Raw genomic sequence first — 25,120 nt, 5'->3', positions numbered from 1 at the left:
ATAGCTAGGCACAGTTTAAAATTTTAAAAACACGCATCACAAACACAACGAACGTTCAAAACTGCCGTATCCACTGAACACCGGCCAACGAACAAATTCTTTTGAGCAAATCTCGTTTACCGACAAGCTGCGGAAAATGTTTGGCACGTTCGGTTCGGTTCGGCGCAACGTACTGGCTACACAAATTTGTTACAGCGCGCTCGGCGCGTTTGGTTCGTTCGAAATGTTTTGTTGCAAGTGAATACCCACCTTAAGATTTATAAAAATAAACATATGTAACTAGTTCATATTTTCAAAAATATTTTTTCGTAGGAAAACTGACAATGTCACTGTATTCTACATAAAAAGTTCTACAATAAACAATTTTCACCTTCCTTCATATATAGAGATAACTTTCACAATAACAGAGATACGGGGGTTGTTCCAAATTGCAAAATTTTCAAAAAGACCCTGTAAATCAGAAACAATGAGGGCTATGAAAATTTTGTTGACTAACAGTCGGTAACCAAAATGTGTTTCTACTGTTTCATCTCATTTGATATCCAATTTGATCATTATATTATAATGTAAGTGTATATGTATTATATTTTAATATTTTATGGTAACTAAAAAGGTACATTAAAAATCTACACAAATTTATTTTCATTCAAATTCATCAGTTTTTTTTATTTTTTAACATGCCAATTTAACATGCTTGTGATTTATTAATTTACTAATACTTTACGGTTTGGGAAATTTAAATATTGAAGCACGACATTTTTAACGTGTTTCATTACAATATTATTTTCACATGCTATTATGAGAGTGTTTGATTCTATCCAACTTTGTTATTTATTATAAATGTGTATATACTGCTTTGTTATATTTCTTTTTAAATTAGCTTTTCATATACATTTTAGGGGAGTAAAATTAACAGTACTACCTCCGCTCAAAGGTTCCAAAGTGAATATGACCACATCACACGGAGGCCTTCTTCAAGTCGAATCTACATTTGATAGTGTTGAGCAAGCGAAACAAAAGTTTGACCAAAAACAGAATTCTATTAAAATAAAAACCAAGAAAAGAAGAAAGGTTGCGAAAAAGAAGATACCACAACTGCTCGATCAAAGTCAAACGACAATAGCGACAGTGCCAAGGGTGAATGCTGATCCTAGTGCAATAATGGCAGCAGTAGGTAATTATAATTATTATAGACAGGGTATCGCGACAATAAGTCAAACCTCTATAGATAGTATAATAAAAAAGTTGAGAATTTAGAATTCCAGAGTTTTAGAATATACAGAGTGTATCAGAAAAGTGTGTGTGGAAATGAGACCCTGTCTATAATATTAACAATATACCTTTTAGGAGTTTTTGAATACAGATACTTTATATTTTTTCCTCTTTTGTAAATGAAGCTCTAATGAATGCAAGCATTCACTAGTAAAATTTTGTTTCGAAATAAGTCATAAACCTTTTATTGGCATAGTGTTGTGAAATTTTACTAGTAATTGTGAACATCACTAATTTCCAATATTAACTGTTAAACCTGTGATACATTCCGGGGTTAGCTCTGGACTTCTGAAATGAAAACTTAAACATTTTTTTTATTATACAGAGAGCTGCAAAAAAAACGCAACGGAAAAAGATTTAGTCAAGTTTAAAATGTTATATGTTTTTTATTTTTAGCCGTATTTTCTTGATTTTTTTAGCAACCTCTATATTCAGTGGCGGACTAAGCCTGTCGGGGGCCCGGGCGGTGAAGCTAAATGTGGCCCCTGGTCTGTTTAGATAATGATATACTTTTAATGCACATTTTGTAAAAATTGAATGACGTATGTGTAATGGTTGACAAAATTCAAGTATTTATACAGGGTGTCCCAGGCTGAGCCTGCGTTAGAAGTTTCTAGAGAACTACAATATCTAGATGTCAGATTTTGTGTATATCATTGTTTCATAATGAGATCTATCGATTAAAAATATTTTCAATATTGCGGCACTTTCGGGAGTACCGGAAGTTGACAGCAACTTTCTTATTTTAAATGGGTGACCCCATTTTTTATTACATACTACTTAAATTATCTGTAAAATTTTATGAATTTTGATATTAAACACTCTACGAGTATACCTAACGTTAACCGTTTTTGAGAAAGAAAAAATTAAATTAAGAGTTAAAAAACTGCCTGTCAAAAATATGTATATAGCCTAAACGTCAAATTTAGTGATTGCCACAGCCACTGTCCCATAACGAGAAGACATGAATGTGGCTATCTATGTCAAAAATTAAATTGTCCAAATGTCATATAATAATGGCCGCAGCTGTCATAGAATTGAGAGATTAAGAAATTATCATAAATAATTTTTTTTCAAATGGAAATCCACTTTTTTTATTTCACTCGTAAAAAGGCTTTCATTACTTTCGTTTTTAAAATTTGTTACTTTTTGACTATACATGTTCCTGTACCTAAAATAAATCGTTTTTAAGTTACCTATTTAAGATTTAGCTTTAAAACGTATATTTTTCTTGATTTTAACCAGTAGCCTATGACAGTATATTATGGATCATCATTTCCAAGCTAACTTTGCGCTGTTTTTTTTTTCGATCGTACGGTATATTATTAGAATATCAACTATTACATATCACTAAAGAACAAAAATATTTATATAAATACACTTATTAAACTTTTAAGGAGGCAGCAGTAGATAGAATATAGGAAATTCAAATAATTCATTTTCTGACAGATGGAAATAAATTGTCTGACTGACACTTAATGTCAAAGGAAGCTAGATAAAATCAGGAAAAATATACGTTTTCAAATTAAATCTTAAATAACTTAAAAACGATTTATTTTAGGTATAGGAATATGTCTAGTTAAAACATAACGAATTGAACACCCTTTTCACTAGTGAAATAAAAAAAGTGGGTTTCCATTTGAAAAAAAAAATATTTATGATAATTTTTTAATCGCTCAATTCCATGACAGCTACCGACGTTATTATATGACATTTGAACAATTTAATTTTTGAAATAGATAGCCACATATCTTTTCTTTATGTCACAGGGGCTGTGATAATCACCAAATTTGACTTTTAGGCTGTACAAATTTTTTTGGCAGGTAGTTTGTGCCGTCCAAAAATTTTAAATATTTTTTTCTTAAAAATGCTTCCAGGGAAATACCGCGACAAAATATCGCGATTTTGTAAGTCCTCCAAGATCCGAGGGGCCCCTTCGCTGTCTCAGGCCCGTGGCCCTCGTTATACTAAAGACTTCACTGCTCATCATCAGTAATGAAGCTAGAATACAAGTTATGCTGTGCATTGGTTGTAATTTAAAATGTTTATTCAGTAAAAATAAATAATGAAACCATTGAAAAATAACTTAAAAGATAAAATAAATTAATTCAGTCTTAAAATATATAAAAAATAATAATTATTCGATATTTTAAATAAAGGAAATTACCCCTTAATTTAATTTCCTAAATAGAAAATGCCATTGACAATTACTGGGGCCTGATAATTGATAATTAAGTAAATATCTGCTTCCATTTTTACTGTTTATAGTTGGCGTATACGTATGGTTTGCATATACTCCACCTTCAAACTGCTTTATAACTACTGATACTAACTAACACATATATTGGCCTTGTTTGCCAGTTGAATAAAACATTACTTATTAAGATTCGGAGGCCCCCTAAAAGACGGGGCCCGGGGCGGACCGCCCCTTACGCCCCCCTCACCGTTAGTCCGCCACTGTCTATATTATTAATTTATCAACTTTAATTCGTAAACTCAGTTTATTATAACATTGTATTTGACTTATTATACAGGGTTAATCGAAGAGTCGTTTTTTACCTTATCTGTAAAACACCCTGTGCAATAACTTCGTGAGGAAATTTTACTAAAACATTATTTTTCGTTTAGAGCCATGTCTCCTGAATATTTTGTTTTTTGACTCATGAAAACACATGCGTTGTTTAATTTTTAAGAGGAAAATGAACTTGCCACAAACATTTTGCAAATTTTTTAATTATCGTAATTTTTTTATGTTATTCTTCCTAATGCGAGGTGGCTTTGATGACTAGTGTTGTGTACGATTAAATATGATTCTTAATGTCGAAGGTTGTGCAAAATTCTTTGATCTTGTTGAAGTATGACGAAGTAATGAATATTCTCTTGGTTCTTGAAGAATGGGAAAACTTAACACAATATATTTGCCGCCTCATTGACAGTACGGCGACATCTACAGTCAGTTATAGCAGCCGGGGGAGGCAATACAAAGTATTGAGTATTTTTGCAAGTTTTTTGTTTGTTTGTGCACCTAGTTATTACAGTTATATATTTTTTAATATCCTTCTCTTAGTATTACTAATATTTATTAAAACTAAGCCTGTATCGTTATTTTTAACGTTTCTCCATTTTTAATATAGAGTTCTAATGCGACACATAAAATATAGAACATTTCAAACTTGACGAAAAAATTTTCCGTTGCGTGTTTCCGTTTTTTTTTTTGGATCTCAGTGTAGATTTTATATATGCCCGACGCATAATTATTATTGTAGGACTTTGTGTATTTTAGTAGAGTAGTATAGTCTCAGTAGTCTCTTAGGAAGTACCTAGTACTCAGTAGTCACTTAGGAAGTTATATTCTCTGTCTTATTTTATTTAATATACCAGAGATTCTAGGTACTTAAAAATACTAAAAAATATTTGAAGCCAAAATTTGTTTGTAGTATCTTTTAAGCGTTGAATTTTTATATTTTTAGAATTAGCAATATTTGTTTAATATATCTATGTTATTTTTAATTCAAGGCGCTGGCATAATTCCCGCAACAATGGCTATGATGGTGCCCATTGCAATGAGTGGTAGCTAATTTTTTTTGCTGGATTTTTTTTAATGATAATATATTACTGTAAATTACATATTAATAATTTCAATATTTATCTTATAGATAAAGAAGTTCATATTATTTTTTTAATTTATATAAAATATTTATATAGTACGGATAGAATTTAAGACTGTTTGAAAATACTGTATTATGTACACATATACCTAGTTGTAAGTTTTGAAGTTGTGATACAAGCTGTATTATCTGAAAGGTAATAAGAAAACAATTAATGTAAATTTGAAAAAGATGAAGGAACAGTAAAGTGTTTCTGTGTATTAAAATTTCAGATAAATAATTACTAAAATATTTATTTTTATATGTTAATATAAATAAATATACTTAAATAAATAAATAAATAATGTCTTAACTTATTAATTGTTTAATTATTTATTTCCGTTGAATTGATGGGTTTACGTCTCATCATATCCTGTTTTTCTAGCCGTTCTCTGTAGTGCTCGTCTATTTTGGATTGAACTGCAGTAACGTAATGATGGACGTGATCAAGAATGTTATCTCTTACTCTTTCGACAAGATTTCTTGTCATATTTAGTTTAATATTTAAAATATCGAGAAACAGTTTAAAGAAAGACACATCGTTCGATGAACTGACATCAGATGGAGTTGTTGTTTCCGTGATATTTTCAGTAGTGGTCGAATGGCTAAAATTTGCAGTGCTATTATCAATGTTTTCTTCTGATGTTATCTCATTTTCTATGTTGCTTGGCACATTTGTTGATTGACTTGTTGATGTAGACAATAGAGGTGCCTCTGTTATAACTTTTTGTTTCGACTCCTCATTGTATTTTTTCAGCTTCTGAGCATAATATATCTTACTTTTCTTCAATGGCTCTTGTTTTAAAACAAAATCTTCCGTTTCGTTTGTGTTTTTTTCAGGTTTTATAACAGCCGATGATGCCAGAACAACAAGTAGACTGATTTGAAGAAATATCTGTAGACGTTTAGCCATTATATCTGCAAAGAAATTCATTAAATTATTTTCAAATATTAAATTGCAATTCAAATATTAAATTGCATATAAAAAACGTTTACACAATAGATTAGATATTTATTTTTTTTGGTTTTTAATTAATAGAATCTTTTAAAATATTGCAATAGCAACAAACTGAAGAAGTCACATGTCCATCCCATTACTGAAGATAAATGATGGCGGTAAGGTGGGTTACTGTATCGTGAAACATTCGATCTCTTAATCAAAATGCCATACTTCCTTTATGAGATACAGAGTGAAATTGAAAATATTCTTTTTTGACTTCTCTTGGTATGTCGGTTAACCTTCAACATATATCGAATAGCTAAAAGGTTCTTATATAGTTTTTTTACATAAAATAATTGGCCTAAAACATACGCAGTTACGTGCCGTACAGGGGGCACGGGGGGGGGGGTGGTAGAATTTTCATATATTTCTTTATAAACTTGTGACTGAGTTCAAGTAGAAGCAGTAGGAATAGTAAAGTAAGAAAAAAAAAAGAAACTAATTAAAACCGTTAATAAACAAGAAAGAAAAACAGGTGTAAACAAAAAATAAACCACAGAAAAAAAACTAAAAATCAAATCATCAAAGCTAAAAACCTAAAATAGTGCAAAAATAAGAATAGTGCGAGCGATTATTTTTACTTTTAGCGGTTGTTTGTTTCTAGCTGTTTTTTTATGAGAGACGCCACCCTGTGACAGAGTGACGCAATATTCCGTCGACATAGGATTACTATATACAGGGTGCTACAAATTCGAGGTACGAGCATTGGTATCTCGGAAACCGTAAGAGATACGAAGATGGTTAAATTGGGGCAAAGTTGTTCCTTGGGATGTTCACCAAGATGCCATCAAAAAAGTTTTAAAAATTTCAAGGATTGCTGAGTATTTTGGAAAAAACCGATTTTGTTGAAAATCAATTTTATTTTTTCCTGTCGTTACTTTTCATAGCCACTTTATTAGGGCTATCTGATAGTATTTATAAATTTTCAAATTAGCTAATAATTTGTGAGATACAAAGGCCAACTTATTTTTTTTAAATACGGACCTGCATTTTTTATATCAAGTTTGAAAGAACTCGGTCTTCTGAGTAAAATAATATGCCACACTTGATACTTTTCTTTTGTTTTTGGTACCTTAACAATAACAAAACTATTTAATTATTATTTCAAATAATTTCAAGTCCGACTCTGGTTTTTTAAATTATTTAATCTGATTATATTCATCGCAATAATATTGATCAGCGATAATTAAAATTGAATAAGGAAAATCGAGAAAAATTGAAGGGTATATCCAGGTCAACAATTTTTAGATATTATTTTTGACTTTTCTTATTATGAATTTGAAGTAATAATATGCATAATATTAAACGTAGTTATTATAAATAAATCAACTTCTACAAACAGGGGCGGATACAGGAATTTATTTTAGGGGGGGGGGGCAAATAAAAAATAATGTAGAATATGCTTTTTAGGTTGCCATTTTTAACCCAAAAGCCTAATATTTAACCCAATTTATGGATTTTAGGGGGGGCCTGGGCCCCATGGGCCCCCCCTCTGTATCCGCCACTGTCTACAAACTAGTTTATAATGCTCTACATGTTCGAAAGGGTTACAACCCTCCCTAATGCACAAATTTATTTTTCGTTCAATCTTATTTATAGCTCTTTGAACATATCTTCTTCTTATGGACGATTCTGGGAAAATTATTTGATTGTTTATATTATATTTATTTTATATCATTTTTTATTATTTTAGTGCATTTGATTTTCCGTATTTAATGTTTTACCCCAAGTCATTGTTAAGTTTGAAAGCTTATCAATATTGTAACGATGAATAGATTAAATATTAAAAAAAAACAGAGCCGGACTCGAAATTAGTTTAAATAAACTGTGTTCAAATGTACGAAACAAAAAAAAATATTAAGTGTGATATATCATTGTACTCATGAGACCGAGTTATTTCAAAACCTCAAATAAAAAATGCAGGTCCGTATTTAAAAAAAATAATTTGGCCTCTGTATCTCACAAATTATCAGCTAAATTGAAAATCTAAAAATACTATCATATAGCCCTAATAAAGTGGCTATGAGAATGTTCAGTTAGTTTTTTTTATTTTCTAAAAAGTAACGACAGGAGAAAATAAAATTGATTTTCAAAAAAATCCGTTTTTTTCCAAAAAACTCAGCAATCCTTGAAATGTTTAAAACTTTTTTGATGGCGTCTTGGTGAACATCCCAAAGAGCAACTTCGCCACAATTTAACCATCTTCGTATCTATTACGGTTTCCGATATAGCAATGCTCGTACCTCGAATTTGAAGTTCATTGGACAAATTTACCTCTATACAAAACTGCTTGGTTTGTCAGTTAGAGGGCATCAAACTTTAAAAAAATAAACACATTTTTTGCAGATATTTTAAGAACCGTTATTCCGATTTGAGATCTTGGGTTTCTATGTTTTGCTAAGTGCTTTAACATTTGACTTTCACAAAAACCAAGAAAAACCCCTACAGAAGTTTTATTATAAATATTTTCCAACCCTATCGACAACCCTTCTTTTTGTAAAATCGTCCCTCTAGCATTCACTACATTTTTTGTCTCTTGTAAAAAATCGCCACAGTGCATACTTTTTGAGGAAAAACATATTTTTCCAAAGCTCACTTCCAAAAAATACTTTTTGTCACATTATTGTTAAATGCCGATCGATGACATTTCCCATTATAAATTTACATATAAAATGACAGCTGTCTTCATTTCATAGCCATTGCTGACGCCGTTTTTTTTCGATCATACGGTATAAAAATTTAGATGGCGAAAATATGGAATTCTATGTTAGTATCACAAATTAAATTTGACGGTAAGCTTCATAAAAAGCTTAAAAAAAGAATAATTTTTAAATTAATTAACGTTCGGGTTTTTTTTTATTGATGTCCCTCAATAACCCTGTAACGGACAAACGAAACACTGTTTTATAAAGGTAAATTTTGTCCAATGAACTTCTTTTGATTCCAAAAATACGTAGTAGTTCTATGTTCACGGAATATTGGGACACCCTGTATATTGATTATGTCCGCTAATATTTTGTGTTTTTTTTTATTTCAAAAATTATCAGCTATAATTTTACATATAAAATGACAAGGATCTTCACTTCATCACTAGCACCGTTTTTTTTTCGATCATAATTGTATCTCTGTGAATGTGCTGTTGTGCAGTATTCAAAAAATAAGAAAGAATATATATGTTATGAGATCTGGATCAGATTTCGGCGGTACCAGATCGGAAAATGGTTGGAAAATACAATCTAAGGAAAATACGGCTACACACAATGTAAGAAAGATTTAAACTCCAACGAGTCAGAAAAAATGATTTCGACAGACCACCTACAGAAAAATTACAGAAAAAAAATCACCTGCGAATTAAAATGAAATATACAGGGTGGTCCGAACTGTATTCCGGAAACTTCAACAAATATTCTGCAGATAAAAATATGTAAAAAAGTTCGTATAAATGTATGTCCTAAAATGCTTAGTTTCGTAGATACAGGGTGTAGAAGTTTCATTTTTATTTCGATTGTTTCCAAATAATTTCAGAAGTAACGTAAATATTTGGATGAAAATAGGTGTCTGGGAGTTTTTTGACATGAAAAATTTGATTTTCATGTCAATATGACTCCTACTTGCAGAGGGCGCCACCTACATATTTTTAACTGTTTTGAAGAGTAATAACTTTTCGTCCGTACCTGTATAAAACAACTGAGTAAAAAAATATGCATTTACAACGTTTTTTATGTAAAAAATGTCTCTAGTAAAAATCGCTACGAGTAATAGTTCTCGAGATATTTGGAATCAAAATTATCAAAACCTGTCATCTTTGTCATAAATTAAGCATGTTGACTAATAGTTATTAGGCTGAAATCATAAATTTGAAATGTTTTTGTGCTAGAAGTTCTTTATCGTCATTTTTTCTCAGAAAAATTTAAGATTAATTTAAAAAAAATTAAAAAGTTCCCAAATTTATCATTTCAGTCAAATATCTGTATACTCAACATGCTTATTTTTTGTCAATAATGACATGTATTGACTATTTCTATTCTAAATATCTTGAAAACGGTTGTTCGTAGCGACTTTTTCCAAGAGACATTTTTGACGTAAAAAATCACGGAATCATGTATATTTTTTCACTAAATAGTTTTATACAGGTACGGACGAAAAGTTATTATTCTCCAAAACAGTTAAAATACATGTAGGTGGCGCCCTCTACAAATAGGACTCATAATAACATCAAAATCAAATTTCTCATGCCAAAAAACTCCCAGACACCAATTTTCATCCAAATATTGATGTTACTTCAGAAATTATTTGGAAAAAATCGAAATAAAAATGAAACTTCACCACCCTGTATCTCCGAAACTAAGCATTTTAGGGCATACATTTACACGAACTTTCTTACATATTTTTATCTGCAGAATATGCTGCCGAAGTTTCCGGAATACAGTTCGGACCACCCTGTATACGCAACAGCCATTCTAATGGATCATCTCGCTAGACAGACTTCAAGAAGTGTGGAAATATCAAACTACAGAAATGCGGTGAAAAATAGGGCTAATTAGGTAAAAAGGAAATGAATATGCATAGCAAAATAAAACACTAAATCACCACAACACCAAAACACATTTAGTTTTACACTGGACGCGTGTTTCGCTAACCATGTTAGCATCATCAGCAGATGATTAAGACTACTTAATTTGTGATGACTTAGTGTTTTATTTTGCTGTGTAACACCAAAGGTTCCAACGCCCAACTGTAATCTGAATATGCATATACAGGGTGGTCCAAACTGTATTCCGGAAACTTCGGCAGCATATTCTGCAGATAAAAATAGGTAAAAAAGTTCGAATAAATGTAAGCCCTAAAATGATTTGTTTCGGAGATACAGGGTGTAGAAGTTTCATTTTTATTTCGATTTTTTTAAAAATAATTTCTGAAGTAACGTAAATATTTGGATGAAAATTAGTGTCTGGGAGTTTTTTGAACTGAGAAATTTGATTTTGATGTCAATAGTGCTCCTATTTGTAGGGGGAGCCACCTACATGTATTTTAATTGTTTTGAAAAGTAATAACTTTTCGTCCATACCTGTATAAAACTACTGAGTAAAAAAATATACATTTTCGTGATTTTTTACGTAAAAAACGTCTCTTGGTAAAAATCGCTGCAAACAACCGTTCTCAAGATATATAGAATGGAAACGGTCAAAAATGTCAGTATTGACAAAAAATTAATGTGTTGAGTAGATAGTTATTTGACTGAAATGATAAATTTGGGAACTTTTTATTTTTTAAATTAATCATAATTTTTTCTTAGAAAAATGATGATAGTTCCTGTTAAACTTTTAGCACAAAAAGATTTCAAATGTATGATTTCAGTCTAATATCTATTTAGTCAACATACGTATAATTTATGCTAATGATGGCAGGTATTGGTAATTTCGATTCCAAATATCTCGAAAACCATTACTCGTAGCGATTTTTACCAAAAGACCTTTTTTTACGTAAAAAACATCGTAAATGTATATTTTAACATTGAAAATGCCCCCCCCCCGGTTGCATCTTTGTAAAGGACTGTGAATTTTTTATTCAGTAATTTTAAACAGGTACGGACGAAAATTTATTACTTTTCAAACCAGTTAAAAATATGTAGGTGGCGCCCTTTACAAGTAGGATTCATCTTAACATCAAAATCAAATTTTTCATGTCAAAAAACTCCCAGACACCAATTTACATCCAAATATTGACGTTAATTCAGAAATTATTTGGAAAAACTGGAAATAAAAGTGAAACTTCTACAGTACAGTACGTTTGTCCGTTCTATAGCTCCGGGGTATCCGTGAGAGGGGAAACGATATTTTCTCCATGTTTTTCGTAAAAAATTAGACGACGCGTCCCATCAATAAAAATTCGACAAATTTGCAAGTAGCCAATAAAATGAGTGGGCGGAGCGATTTGCGGTGACGCAGTCGTCAAATCGACGTATAAAATATATTGCTCTTTATTTAAATGTTTTTTGTCCGCATTCCTTTCATAGACACAGATCCAGCAGATGTACAGTACGTCTGCTGGATCTGTGTCTATGAAAGGAATGCTGTGTCTATAAACAACAATATATTTTATACGTCGACTTGACGAGTACGTCACCGCAAATCGCTCCGCCCACTCATTTTATTGGCTACTTGCAAATTTGTAAAATTTTTATTGATGGGACGAATCGTCTAGTTTTTTACGAAAAACATCGAGAGAATATCGTTTCCCCTCTCACGGATTCCCCGTAGCTACAGAACGGACGGACGTACTGTACACCCTGTATCTCCGAAACTAACCATTTTAGGACATACATTTATACGAACTTTTTCACTTATTTTTATCTGAAGAATATGCTGCCGAAGTTTCCGGAATACAATTCGGACCACCCTGTATAATATTTAATTTTTAATAAAGGGTTGGAAATTGATACTACCCATTTGTTCTAATTGTGTCCACAGACTGTAGAATTCATACATTCAAAATTTATTCTTTTTTTTAGATTAACCATATTTATTGATTTGTACTTTCTATTTGCCTAGGCAATTGCAAAGTAACACTTGTAAATAAATAAAACCCCGTTATTAAAATAAATTTAAATTAACTGGTTTTGAAAAGGTTCAATATACTAAACATAAACAAAGAAAGATTCAGATTCTTCGGTTCAGTACAGTTAAATTTTGAAATATACATATTATAGCTATTTTGGCCTCATTATTCACATTGTGTCAAGAAATGTAAATAGGTCGTAGATTTACATATTAAATCTAAGAAAAAGAGTATTTACATTTAGATATTTTATAATTAGATGGGTTATCTAAATATGTTTGTATTATTTCTTTTTGCCACAGTAGTGGTTGTAACATGTATGACTTTATAATTTGTTCAACAATAGCTAAGCTGTAAATCAGTAGAAAATTCTAAAAGGAACTGACCAAACTAGCTGATTTTCCTGTTGTCAAATTAGAACTGTGACGCAGGAGTAGTACTTTAAGAGAATTAATAATAAGATATTATACTTTAAAATTAAATATATTGCGTCTGTACAACTCAATAACTAATTATATAAAAGCAGCATATAATTAAAATTAAAACTATTATAGAGAAAGAATTAAAAAAAAATGAAATAATTAATATATCAGAGACTATATTGATAATGTACCTATCAGAGATTTGCTGAACTGATATAAAAAATACGATTTTATAAAAATATTTACAAGATTAGCATCCTTAATTTCCTTCAGTAAAAATGACATCATTTTAAATATTGCAGTATTACTAGCAGACCACGCGTGGCTCTGTCTAAGGTCAGAGATGGGCTTATAATGAAATTTGGGTAAATACTCATCAAGTTTTTCCACTCTTTTTCATCACTATTTTTTCAGATAAATAAACGAGATTTGGTATGTTAGTACATGACAGAAATTTAGTATGTTAGTATATGACATAAATTAGAATTTATTGACATATTCAATTGTTTTCTGTCACTTCCGGTTTCACCGGAATTATTTTATGTTAAAAGTTGACATATGATGTGTCATTAGATCAGAGTGTCATTTTCTATCGAATACAGTAAAAAATACCGAGGGTGCCATTTGAAAATCAAAAGTTGTAGTCATTTCCGGTGAAACACGAAGTGACCAAAAACAATTTTAAATACGTCAATCATTTCTAATTTATGTCATATACTAACATACCAAACCTCGTTTTTTTACCTGAAAAAATAAAAAAGTTATAGGGGTGAGTCACTTTTGAGACGCACCCGGTATACCCAAAGGGTCAATAAATGGTATATTCAATTTGGGTAAATACCACTATACCCTGTATATACCCAATCATACCCACGTTTTTAATTTAAGATATTCTAATAATTTTTAAAAACAAATTGTTTTTAAATTAAAATTATTGAATTACGAATATCGCTATTAAAAAAATGGGTTGATGGTAAAAGGGTGAAAATTTAGGGTTATATGTATTTTTAATGCCACATCATAAAAAAATAAAAATTGGGGTGGAACACTTTATCATTTAGAGGTATAAAAATAGATATATAACAACCTATTCTCAGACCTACTGAATACACATATAAAATTTCATCAAAATCGGTTAAGCCGTTTCGGAGGAGTAAATTAACAAAACATTTTAAAAAAACTATTAACAATAAGGGTTAATGGTAGAAGGGTGACAATTTAAGGTTGTATATATTTTTAATGCCAAATCATAAAAAAAATAAAAAAATTGTCCTAAAAATAAAAAAAATTGGGGTGTCTTTTAGAAAAAGTCTCTTTAGAAAAGGCTTAAGTCATTAAAATTATTTAAGTCTTTTTATAATAGACTTAAGTCATTAAAAAGATTCAAGTCTATTTATAAAAGGCTTTAGTCAGATTTTTATAAATTTTTACGATAAATTTTTAACAGCAGCATTTCTTTTTAAAATGTTAGGCGGCAGCCAAGAAGCAGAAAAATGTTAGTTTTTCGGAACAGATTTTGATTATATATTGTTACGCGTGCGTAGTTTGTCTGTTGTCTTTCAAGTGAATCCCCGACTCCGTCATGTAGCCCGAAAGACGAACGAATGAAATTTATCTCGAATATATATATATATATATATATATATATATATATATATATATATATATATATATATATAATATATCTCGAAGAGTACCTTAAAATCCTCCAGCTCTTAGTTTATGCCATCGATATATTACATAGTGATCAAGACACATCACCACTTTTTAATATACATGCATTCGATGACATCTAAACCTGTAATACAAATAAATAAAGTACCACAAAATCGGTTAAATTTTATAAAAAAAAACATATTTTTATGTTGGGTTTGCTTATAGCGACCGACTAAAACCCTTTCCCTGTTTTCCCTTTCAAATGCGGTTGGAAGTCAAAATACTTAAGGCTTAAATCATTTGAATCGTATGTTGAATTTGACTTAAAAATAAGAAAATGCAGAAAGTGCAGAAAGAAACATTAATACAAAACTACATAATAAATAAACATATATAATAAATACGATGAAAGAAAATTAAAAAAATATATTAGTAAGTGATGTTTTACAAGCTTGTAACTCAAATGGCAGTGGGACAGGTCCCACCTTCCGCTCGTTGAAGGAATAAAAACGTCTCATCAAATTTATAGTTGATCTAGAAGATCGAGAACGAGAGCTTTTAAAGCCGGGCGGGCGCGGACGGGTAGAATGAACGAACCGAAAAAACAATTCACAATTTGATTTGACGAACGAACAGAAAAGACGGGAGACGGGCCGAGCGGACTTGTCCATCCGATATGTCATCGTGGCAATCACACCCCAAGCGCCAATCACTCTCGCACGCTTTAAAATTGAGAAAAAAAATTATGAAAAGGGCAAAGCTGCCTGACTTCTTTTTGCGAGTATATTACTTCTACTACTTATGCAGCTAGACTACACAAAGCTATGGACAAGTGTGGGCCCCCCAACATAGCCCTCATAGCCCTTAAGAACCCTGACGGAAGTTACACGGAAAAACTTGAAAAGAGAGATAACTTCCAACTTGATACACACTTTGCAGGTATAGTCTATAAAATGAATAACTTTGAATTTTGACCGTTATTTTTTACCAACATGGCAAATATAAAATCCCTCTGTCAAAAAAGTTACTGATATTCTTTAAATTGAGTGCCTGAACGAATCAGATAGGTAAATAGAAAAGGAAAATAATAAAATAAGTGACAGTTCTTCCTCTTCTTGCAAAAATTTTATAATTGTCAAAAGTAAAATGTCATCAGCTTTTGACATTTCTAAATATCAGACCAATGCCATCTCTAATAGCTTATCTAATAGCATCTCTAATAGCTCTCGTCTTGGAGCGAGATTTCTGATGTCACGCTAGTTAGATACTACGGATTAATAAATATGTTGTAGAATACATGGAAAACATAATTATTCCTCGTATTTTTGGTTTGTATTTTAAAAATGATATAGTTTACATGAAATATACATAATATACAGTTAATAAATACAATATATACATTACTTATTTTTATTATTATTATACCTATTTATAGTAATAAATACTTTGGCAAATAAAACTATGAACCATACAAATGCAGCAAATGTTTTACAATATACAAATAATGAATAGGTACATAAGATAATGGGTAAAATGTAAAATATATTTTAAATTTTGGGGTTGTCAATCTAATCTAACAAAAAATATTTAATATCTACTAATAGTGATGTATTATTTGCATTCACAAAATTTATATGTATATTTTGCAAGTATCAATGTTCGAAACATTATATTTGCAAATAATACAATATAATAGAAAAAAAGGCGTCAGCGATGAAATAAAGATCGCTGTCATTTGATATGTAAAATTATTCTAAATTTTTTTATTTTCTTGGGATAAATTTTGTAAATGCAAATAATAATACATCATGACTTAAATCGTCCCAACCCTGTAGGGAACATTCCGTCTTACTATCATTGAATGTTTTTTGTTAAATTAGATCGATTTTCAAACCCCAAAATTTAAAATATATTTTACATTTTACCCATTATCTTATGTACCTATTTATTATTTGTATATCGTAAAACATTTGCTGCATTTGTATGGTTCATAGTTTATTTGCCAATGTATTTATTACTATAAATAGGTATATATTGTATTTATTAATTGTATATTATGTATATTTCATATAAACTATATCATTTTTAAAATACAAACCAAAAATACGAGGAATAATTATCTTTTCCATGTATTCTACAACATATTTATTAATCCGTAGTATCTAACTAGCATGACGTCAAAAATCTCGCTCCGAGGCTGTTCTATTAGAGACGGCATCGCGTCAGCATGGCCGCAAGTTGCTAACCTAATAAAATTAACACTAGAAAAGCCCACGGGAACTGTCAAATTCAAAGTTATTTGTTTCACAGACTATAGCATATTTATTGACACACATGTAGCTCCGACCGCACCTTACAATCCTTGCAGGGAAGAGTGGGAGGTGGCCAAGCTAGTAATAACACAACAAAACGTGAAATGGGCTATTAACATCTTTCAGCCTTATAAAGCAGCAGGAGTAAATATGTTTTTCCTGCCCTTCTAAAGAACGGTTATAACTCACCATCTATTAAACATTAACCTAATTATTTAAACTCACCATATATTAAACATTACAAGAAGCAGCTTAGCAAGGGAATGTCAACTGGAAAAACCAAACCATCTGGAGAAGAGCGAAAGTAATCTTTATGCCCAAAATAAGCAAAACTGACTGGGCTAAATCATTTAGGCCTATTAATAAATTAAATGTTAAACCACTGCACAAAAGTGAGCATGCATATAGGGCATATACACAGAAAATGCGCTGTACCAATTAACCCAGTTTAATACAGGCAAGCATTTGAAACAATGGAAATAAAATCGGTCACAAAGAGTCAAAGCCGAAGAAACGCCCTTGGTGGAACAAAGAACACAAGATACTCGTAGACCAGAAAAAGCAAGCGTATCAGAAGTGGCTGCAAACTAAGACCTAAAGAAGATCGAACTGGGTATCAAGCTAAGAGGCGCTTAGTGACACAATAAATAAAAAAAGCACAAAATGAGTACTGGTGCAATGGTGTGAAAACATAGATGGAAAGCATGGGAAATACAAGAGCGAACAAAGCTTGGAAGTGTATAAAATCTCTTAGATCCAATAATATTGATAAAGGTGGTATGAGTATACTCAGCATGCCCCAATGGGTACAGCACTATAAGAACCTCCGCACTAAAGACAGACCAGAGTATGCCAAAACCAATACAGAAGACACCACTGACAATTCCAGTGATGTATCAAATATAACGAATAAAGAAGTGTTAGATGCGGTAGAACAAGTCAAAAATGGCAAAGCACCCTGGCCTGGCGGTATCAATATTGAACTTATTAAGACAGGTCGTTCAATTCTCATTGAATTGCTAAAAATTATTTTTGATAAGTGCCTCCAGGGTGCTGATCCTCCGTCTAATAATCGACCGTTTCCATACATAAAGTATAATGTCATATTTCAAAAAAAATCTAGAAAGTTATTAGTTCAGGTTCATTGAGCAAAACGGTACAATATTTTGTTTAAAAATATGTAGGTAGCTCCCCTCACAAGTAGGAGTCATATTGCAATCGCAATCAAATTTCTTATATAAAAAAAAACATTCTGATACATGCTGATACCAATTTTTATTCAAATATAGGCTTGCTGCATTTCAACTAATTCCAACAAATTCCGATCGCAGCGCTTCAACGGCAGAAATTAGAAATTATCAGTACTTATTTCACGCGGCCGCCGCGGCCGCCGTCATTTTGATCGCATTAAAATAATACTGAAATCGTGGTTTTGTCATAGTATTTTAGTTTTTTTCTAGTGCATTTATTAAGACTATCACACCGGCGGAAAATCCACCAAGCCTATTGACATTGGTTCACAAATTATTTGGAAAAAATCGAAATAAAAATGATGAAATGATCTACACTCTGTATCTCCAAAATGACGCATTTTAATACATAAATTTATACGGACTTTTTTTACTTATTTTTAGCTGCAGAATATGTTGCTAAAATTTCCTGAATGCAACTCGGCCCAACCTGTATACTAATCGATAGAAAAAAATCGGCGTCAGAGGTGGCTTGGACACCAATATAACCGTCTCATTTTTATCTATTTGTACAGGGTGGACCATTTTGGTTGTTTCTATAGGGTATCGAGGAAACCGTAAGAAATATTCAAATTTTGATACTGAAGTTTTGGGTTCTTTTTTTGAAAAAATCACAATGCCGACGCAAACGGATCGTGGCTATCTTGATCGGTTTCGAAGCTACAGGGGGATTCTCAAATTTTGTACTTTTTGAAGATGTTCGATAGTTTGTTTATTTCAGCAACTACGCAAAAGTGAATTATACATTCTAAACGCACTTTTCTGTGTGGAATGCAGTGGCGTAGTCAGACTTTTTTCGAAAAAAATATTTTTTTAGATATTAACTATACTTCTGTTTTTTTTAAATAGAACCCCTGTATATTTTTAAATTTCCTGATTCAGCTTGGCATGGGCTTCTCGAAAATATATAACATTCTATATTTATTTTGACTATTAACCTCAACATTTCAAATTTTTCTTAAAATATCCAGTTAGTAGTAGACCGCGCCGAGTAACAAAGTAAACGGTTGTCATGGTGATAGGGACATACCTTTGATGGATGCGTGACATTTCATTTCAACAGATTGAAGTGTGTGTATTTTAAATAATAAAAGAATGAGTAAATTTGAAAATTTTGAGAAATATAATATGTTAGAATGTTATATTGAGTCTAACAATCATAAGCAAATGGCAGCTGTTTTATATTTTGAGCGGTATTTTGAGCGCGAGCAACCAAAGCCAGCCATTTTTAGAAGGTCAGAAAATAGTTTAATCCTAGCCATCTAGGTCTCCTGATATCACTCCCTTGGACTTCTTTCTCTGGAGATTTAAAAAAAAACGAAATTTATCGAAATGCAAATAGAACATTAGAAGAGTTACAAGATAGTTTTGTTGTGGCTTTTCAAAGTGTAACCAACATACACATTCGAAATGCTGTTAGCGCCGGCGTGCAGGGACGGTGCCAACTCCGTCTAGATAATAATGGGCAGCAGTTTGAACATTTAATGTAGTCTTTGTGTTTTTATTTTTTATATTAACTGAGAAACCTAATTGAAGTAACCTGCTGAGTTTGTATTAAAATATGATCTTTTGTTTCTGTCACACTTATTTTTTATTTGCTTCGTATTGTTCGAATTTATTTAATTGCTAATACATGGATTAATTTGAAAGTAGATATTCACTTGCATGACTTACCAAGAGGAAAGTCGATATCTTTAAATAAATTGGAATTTTAAAGTTAATAGTGAAAATAATTATAAGTGTTACATATTTTCGAGAAGCTCATGTCAAACTAAATCAGGAAATTTAAAAATATACAGGGGGTTCTATTTCAAAAAAAAAATAAGTATAATTAATAGATATCTAAAAAAATATTTTTTTTGAAAAAAGTCAGACTACTCCACTGCATTCTACTCAGAAAAGTGCCTTCAGAATGTTTAATTCATTTTTGCGTAGTTGTTGAAATAAACAAACTATCGAACATCTTCAAAAAGTACAAAATTTGAGAATCCCTGTAGCTTCGAAATCGATCAAGATAGCCACGATCCGGTTGCGCCATTGTGATTTTTTCAAAATAATCCGAGACTGCACTATCAAATTTTGAATATTTCTCACGGTTTCCGAGATACCCTATAAAAACAACCATAATGGTCCACCCTGTACATTTTTTTGATCCTTCTATTTTACCGTTTCGGTTTATATTATTTGCTCTTATGTACCTACTGATCAAATATTTAATAATCTGTTATTTAATAATTTTTTTAATCTGTAATTTTATAATTTAAAACGTTAAATTTTCAACGCAAAGCAATTTGGAATTGGAATTATAGTTGTAGTATGAGATTTTAGTGTTAGTGTGGCAATATTATGATAATGTTTTACTTACTGTACTTTATATAACTCGCACAGGGTACTTATAACACGTTCCGCTGTAACCTGAAAACTTACTGCTGGTGTCAAGGCACTATGGCCAGAATCATCTTAAGCTAACGGTACAACAGCTGACGACAACCACAAAACAAATAAAAGATGATACCTATATATGAGTTGATATATTGCTATTGTTTAAAGACATGGTTAGAATATATAATAAGAAATAATATATTTTGTTCGGTATAATTTGTCATAAAAATATTAACAAATCATAAATATATAGAGCTAAACATTGCGCGACAAACTTAAATTGGTGTCCTAAACTAATATAACTCCAAATTCAAGGGTGGCACTTTAAGAATTGAGTGCCAGAGAGCATAAAAAACATAAAAGGGTAAAATAATTATAATTTGTATTCATAACTTATTTAATTGACCTAACTAAGCGAAACAAAAACATTTATTATAGAATATTTACATAATACATGTATAACTGAACCTCGTATTACTGATTTTAGAATGCTATATAGAATCAAAATGAAGTTTTTTTTTTACTTTTAATATCATGTTTCTATATGTTACCGTGACCTGTATACTCATAGATGGAAGCAATGGGAGCGCTTATTAAAAATATTCTCATAAATATACAGAGTGATAATAATGAAATATTTTACAAATTGAATGCAGTATCTTTTTGTTACGACGGACGTTAGTTTGATTTTTTTTAATTTTTTATTATAATTTATTAACAATCAGAATAAAATTACAAAGAAATTCTATAGGCTATATAATTTGATGACTTGAGAGCAATGACGTTCCAGTTAACGTGATAAAGTCTTTTCCAGCGAAAAATCCTTCTTAATATTCTTGCAAATCAGATGGCCATTGTCTTTTAAGTCTTTTTGTAGATACTGGTTCAAGTAGAGGCTAAAGTAAGGTATTAGTGTGATCATGTAGTCTATTGAAATATTTTTTGCTCCGAGTTTGGATGATTTATTTGACGTACGGGAATTTGTAATTCTTCATGTAGAGTATGTTTGGAGATATACCATGGTGCGTCTGTTATATCATCCGTCGAATTTTGGATTGGCTCCTTTGTATTAAGGCTCTATTTGATTTACTAGTGCATCTCCAGAGTTCTGCTCCGTTTGTCCAAATAGGTGTTATTATGGTTTTGCATAAAAGAAGTTTATTCTCTAGCGAAAGTTTAGATCTTCTTCCTATTAACCAAGTGTTTTATTTTAAAATCTATTTTCTTACGTTTCTTTATTATGTGCTCTTTCTAGGTAAGCTTAGTATCCAAGTGCATACCTAAGTACTTGGTGAAGAAAAACTGCGGAATTAGATTTTTTTTAAGTATACTGGAGAGCACAGGTCTCTATTTAAAGTAAAAGTTACTTGGGCCGATTTTGATGGATTAATTTTCATTTTCCAATCACGTAACCATGCCTCTATTACATTTAGTGTCTTTGTAATATCAAGGAAGCTGTTTCCGGCATTTTGTTGAGAGCCATAATTACTGTGTGATCTGCAAAAGTAGCCGTTGTTGTTTCATTGTTTATGGGAAAGTATGCTGTATAAACGACATAAAGTAATGGTCTTAGGACATTACCTTGTGGAACACCTGCATTTATGCTATAATTTGAAATACATCCTCACTTATTCTAAAGACTCTAAACTATCTACCATTTAAATAGGATTTCAATAGTGGAAAATAAAACATGGGAAGATCATTTTTAATTTAGTGAAGTATGCCATATTTTGTCGAAAGCCTGACTTACATCAAGAAACACTGATTTGCAATACTTTTTGTCCTCTAGACTTTGAGTTATATTGCGGGTCTAATCCGATGTATCTTCTGAATAGTGGAATATCTTTCTCGAAACCCAAACTGGTGGTTACTTTGAATGTGGTAGACAATGATTCAGTATTGATATGATGTGTTGACGAATCATCTTAATTCACGAAGTAACTCAATCAGATTCAAGATTACGCAAGAGAAAAACTCCTGTTTACCGTTTCTGAATCTCCTTGTCAGTAGAATTTAAGATTTTGATTTGTGAATTTTATTTCAAGTTTTTTACGTAATATGGGGGCAATGGTACACATTGTGAAAGTCATACTCAATCAACATATTCAGTGATTCATACATATTTCCAAACCAAAGTTGCATATTTTTATATAGAATATTATTGGTATATTTTTATCTCAGTGGATTTCCATTCCAAAAATATGATATCATAATAATGCTATACTGAGTGGTTTTTGAAATATAACCGTTTTTAAACTAAATTTACTGCGCATTTAAAGTCGTTTTAAAATTCTAAAATTGAAAAATTTAAAATTTTTAACACAAAACACTGTAAAATATAGTATGTATAATACTGTTTGACCAGCGGATCTGAAGCTACGGAAGGAATGCGAGAAAAAAAAAAATCGACATTGCCACGTTTATCTATAAAATTGCAAAATTGCCAGACATGAACTATAAATTTAATATATTTTTATTATATATAATGTGTTTAGCATATATTCTGACGTATATTACTAAGGAATTTTAACGTAGATCATATTGTTCGATATGTTTTATTTAATAACTTATTTTTTTCATTCTGTATAATCTGCTTATTATGAAAGTTGAAGATTTTTCAACGATATCATTGGCAAACCGGCATCGCCGCGCATGGCCGCCTATTCATCGAACAAGATTGGCGAGAACACGTCACAGGATTTGTTACCACGCGGTTGCCATGGCTTTTACGCCTTTCCTATTCGCTTGCTTTATCCCCAACTTCAGGGTCTCTTCTGAAAAGAGTAGGAATATTGAATACTATTGAAATATCCAGTGGCGGTGTCATTTTTTGATCATTATTACTTTATTTCATTATTTTATACCGGTTATCCTAAACTTTATTCCTATATTTTTCGTATATTTGATAGTTAAGTTGTGTTTTATTGTTTTGTTATCTTGTTATAATGTTTATCGTTCATAGTTTTTAATTATTAATATCAAGTTTGATCGTATATTTGTATTTTAAAATGAATAAATTTGTTAAGGGTAAGACGCTACATAGTCAGACAAGAGAAATAATAGCTAATTTATATAGGTAAGTTAATAATAACGTGGATGAAATCTCATTTGGTTTATTTCCTTGTGTTCATAATAAGGTTTGCGATGAAGAAACTACAGAAAGGAGAGTTCGCTTAAGTTGCCGCTTAAACGTAAACTTGAGCGGATATTTTTTTTATACCGGAGTTAGCGTATCGGCTATAAAAAAATCACACAGAAGATAAAAAAAAGGCTGAAAACTAACCCCGATAAAATGATATCCAGCTCTGGAAAGAAACGACCACGTGAGACTGCTGTCGAAAAGCTCGACGACTTTTTCGAAGTGGTCAGGAATTTTATAAATAGATTTTATCTCGAATTCAAACTCGTCCCCGCAATTAGAAAGCTTTTTGCAAAATTGCAGGAAGAATCGAATTTTCGTTTTGCAGGGAAACGCTTAGGGGTTATTAAAATCAAATTATTCTTTTGGCGTAAATGTCAAAATAACAGATAAATATTAATGGAGCGGCCCATTATATTGCAGAGAGATATAAATATATACGCGAAATTCGAAAATATAGCCAAGTATTATCTATTTGGATGAAACATATGGGTAGACAATGACCTAATCTTTAAAAACTACTGGTGGAGCGATACCATATCTGGTGTAATAGGCAATATTGGATCTACTGGTGAGTAAAATTATGTTTTGTTTGCGTTTCCAAAGTTAACTATTTTCAAGATTTTTTTTTGCTGGAAATAGTTATATCTAAAATTATGTATTATAGAAAAAAATATAGTTAGTACAGATATATAAATAAATATACCTCAAGACTCTTGAGGGAGTTTTGATCATCTGCTGATGGCAGACATGGTTAGCGAAACGTGCGTCCAGTGTAAAATTAAAAGTGTTTTGGCGTATTGTACTGATTTAGTGTTTTATTTTGCTGTGTAACACCAAAGGTTCCAACCCCCAGCTGTAATTATTTCTTCTATTATATTAATAACACAATAATAAGATGATTCAAAATATTTAAGGGAGCTTTAATAAAAGCTTTTAGTGTTTATCTGGTAACTCAACAGTAACGATTCAAACAGCATAAAGTTTTTTGAAAAAAATTATTAATCTGAGTATTATATTTATGATACACATTATTTTCATGTAACACCGTACGCCCATGCCTATTTTATGAATGAAATTGGGCGTGTTTTGTTTACAACTGCGTTCCCCTGCCGATACCCCGTAGCTACAGATCCGTTGGTCACACTATAGTGTCTTCTTCATAATTCTTCTGTATAATAGTGTCTTCTTCATAATTCGGTCGACCATAATTTGCAATCTTGTTTGATATATACAGGCCAATACAGGGCCAGTCAAAACTAAAATTTCTGTATTTTTCTCCATTATTTTAAATCAAACAGCCTGTATTTTGTATCATAATCAAACAAGTTTTTGTTTTATTAAGCACTTTCTATACCTATAATCGATAATTAATGCGAAAAGTGTGATGGAAACAGGCAGAATGGTGAGAGGTTGGATCAAACTCATCCCCTTAGAAAACTTTTACAAGGACGCAGGTTTTACGAGCCCCGATTTACGCAG

The 25,120-nt window shown here is 31.2% G+C and overlaps 2 protein-coding genes across 3 annotated transcripts in view; one reads left to right on the top strand and one right to left on the bottom strand.

Annotated features, from left to right (window-relative positions):
- LOC115878099 overlaps window positions 1-5,448 on the top strand; it is a 42,755-nt gene extending 37,307 nt beyond the window's left edge. The window contains exons 6-7 of one of the 2 annotated variants that reach the window (XM_030894473.1): window positions 900-1,170; window positions 4,789-5,448. In XM_030894473.1, the coding sequence (XP_030750333.1) occupies window positions 900-1,170; window positions 4,789-4,800 (283 nt within the window). In that variant the 3' untranslated portion in view covers window positions 4,801-5,448. Of the gene's footprint in view, window positions 1-899; window positions 1,175-4,788 lie in introns of both variants that reach the window. The other variant, XM_030894464.1, reaches the window with a different exon arrangement.
- Window positions 5,221-20,594, bottom strand: LOC115878111. The gene is made up of 2 exons (XM_030894483.1): window positions 20,483-20,594; window positions 5,221-5,837 (listed from the first exon to the last, which is right to left on the bottom strand). Exon 2 carries the CDS (start codon window positions 5,830-5,832, stop codon window positions 5,245-5,247), a length of 588 nt encoding a protein of 195 aa, XP_030750343.1. The 5' UTR covers window positions 5,833-5,837; window positions 20,483-20,594; the 3' UTR covers window positions 5,221-5,244.
- Between the last annotated feature and the right edge of the window lie 4,526 nt (window positions 20,595-25,120).

The sequence above is a fragment of the Sitophilus oryzae genome, unplaced genomic scaffold (genome assembly GCF_002938485.1).
Source record: "Sitophilus oryzae breed Bouriz unplaced genomic scaffold, Soryzae_2.0 scaffold_1062_pilon_pilon, whole genome shotgun sequence".
NCBI classification, from domain to species: Eukaryota; Metazoa; Arthropoda; class Insecta; order Coleoptera; family Curculionidae; genus Sitophilus; species Sitophilus oryzae.
The sequence above is the reverse complement of the archived record's forward strand: the minus strand, read 5'-3'. Positions and strand labels throughout refer to the sequence as shown.

Bases quoted from the DNA above. Each gene is read 5' to 3' on its own strand.
- LOC115878111 (XM_030894483.1), bottom strand. From the start codon at position 5,832: ATGGCTAAACGTCTACAGATATTTCTTCAAATCAGTCTACTTGTTGTT.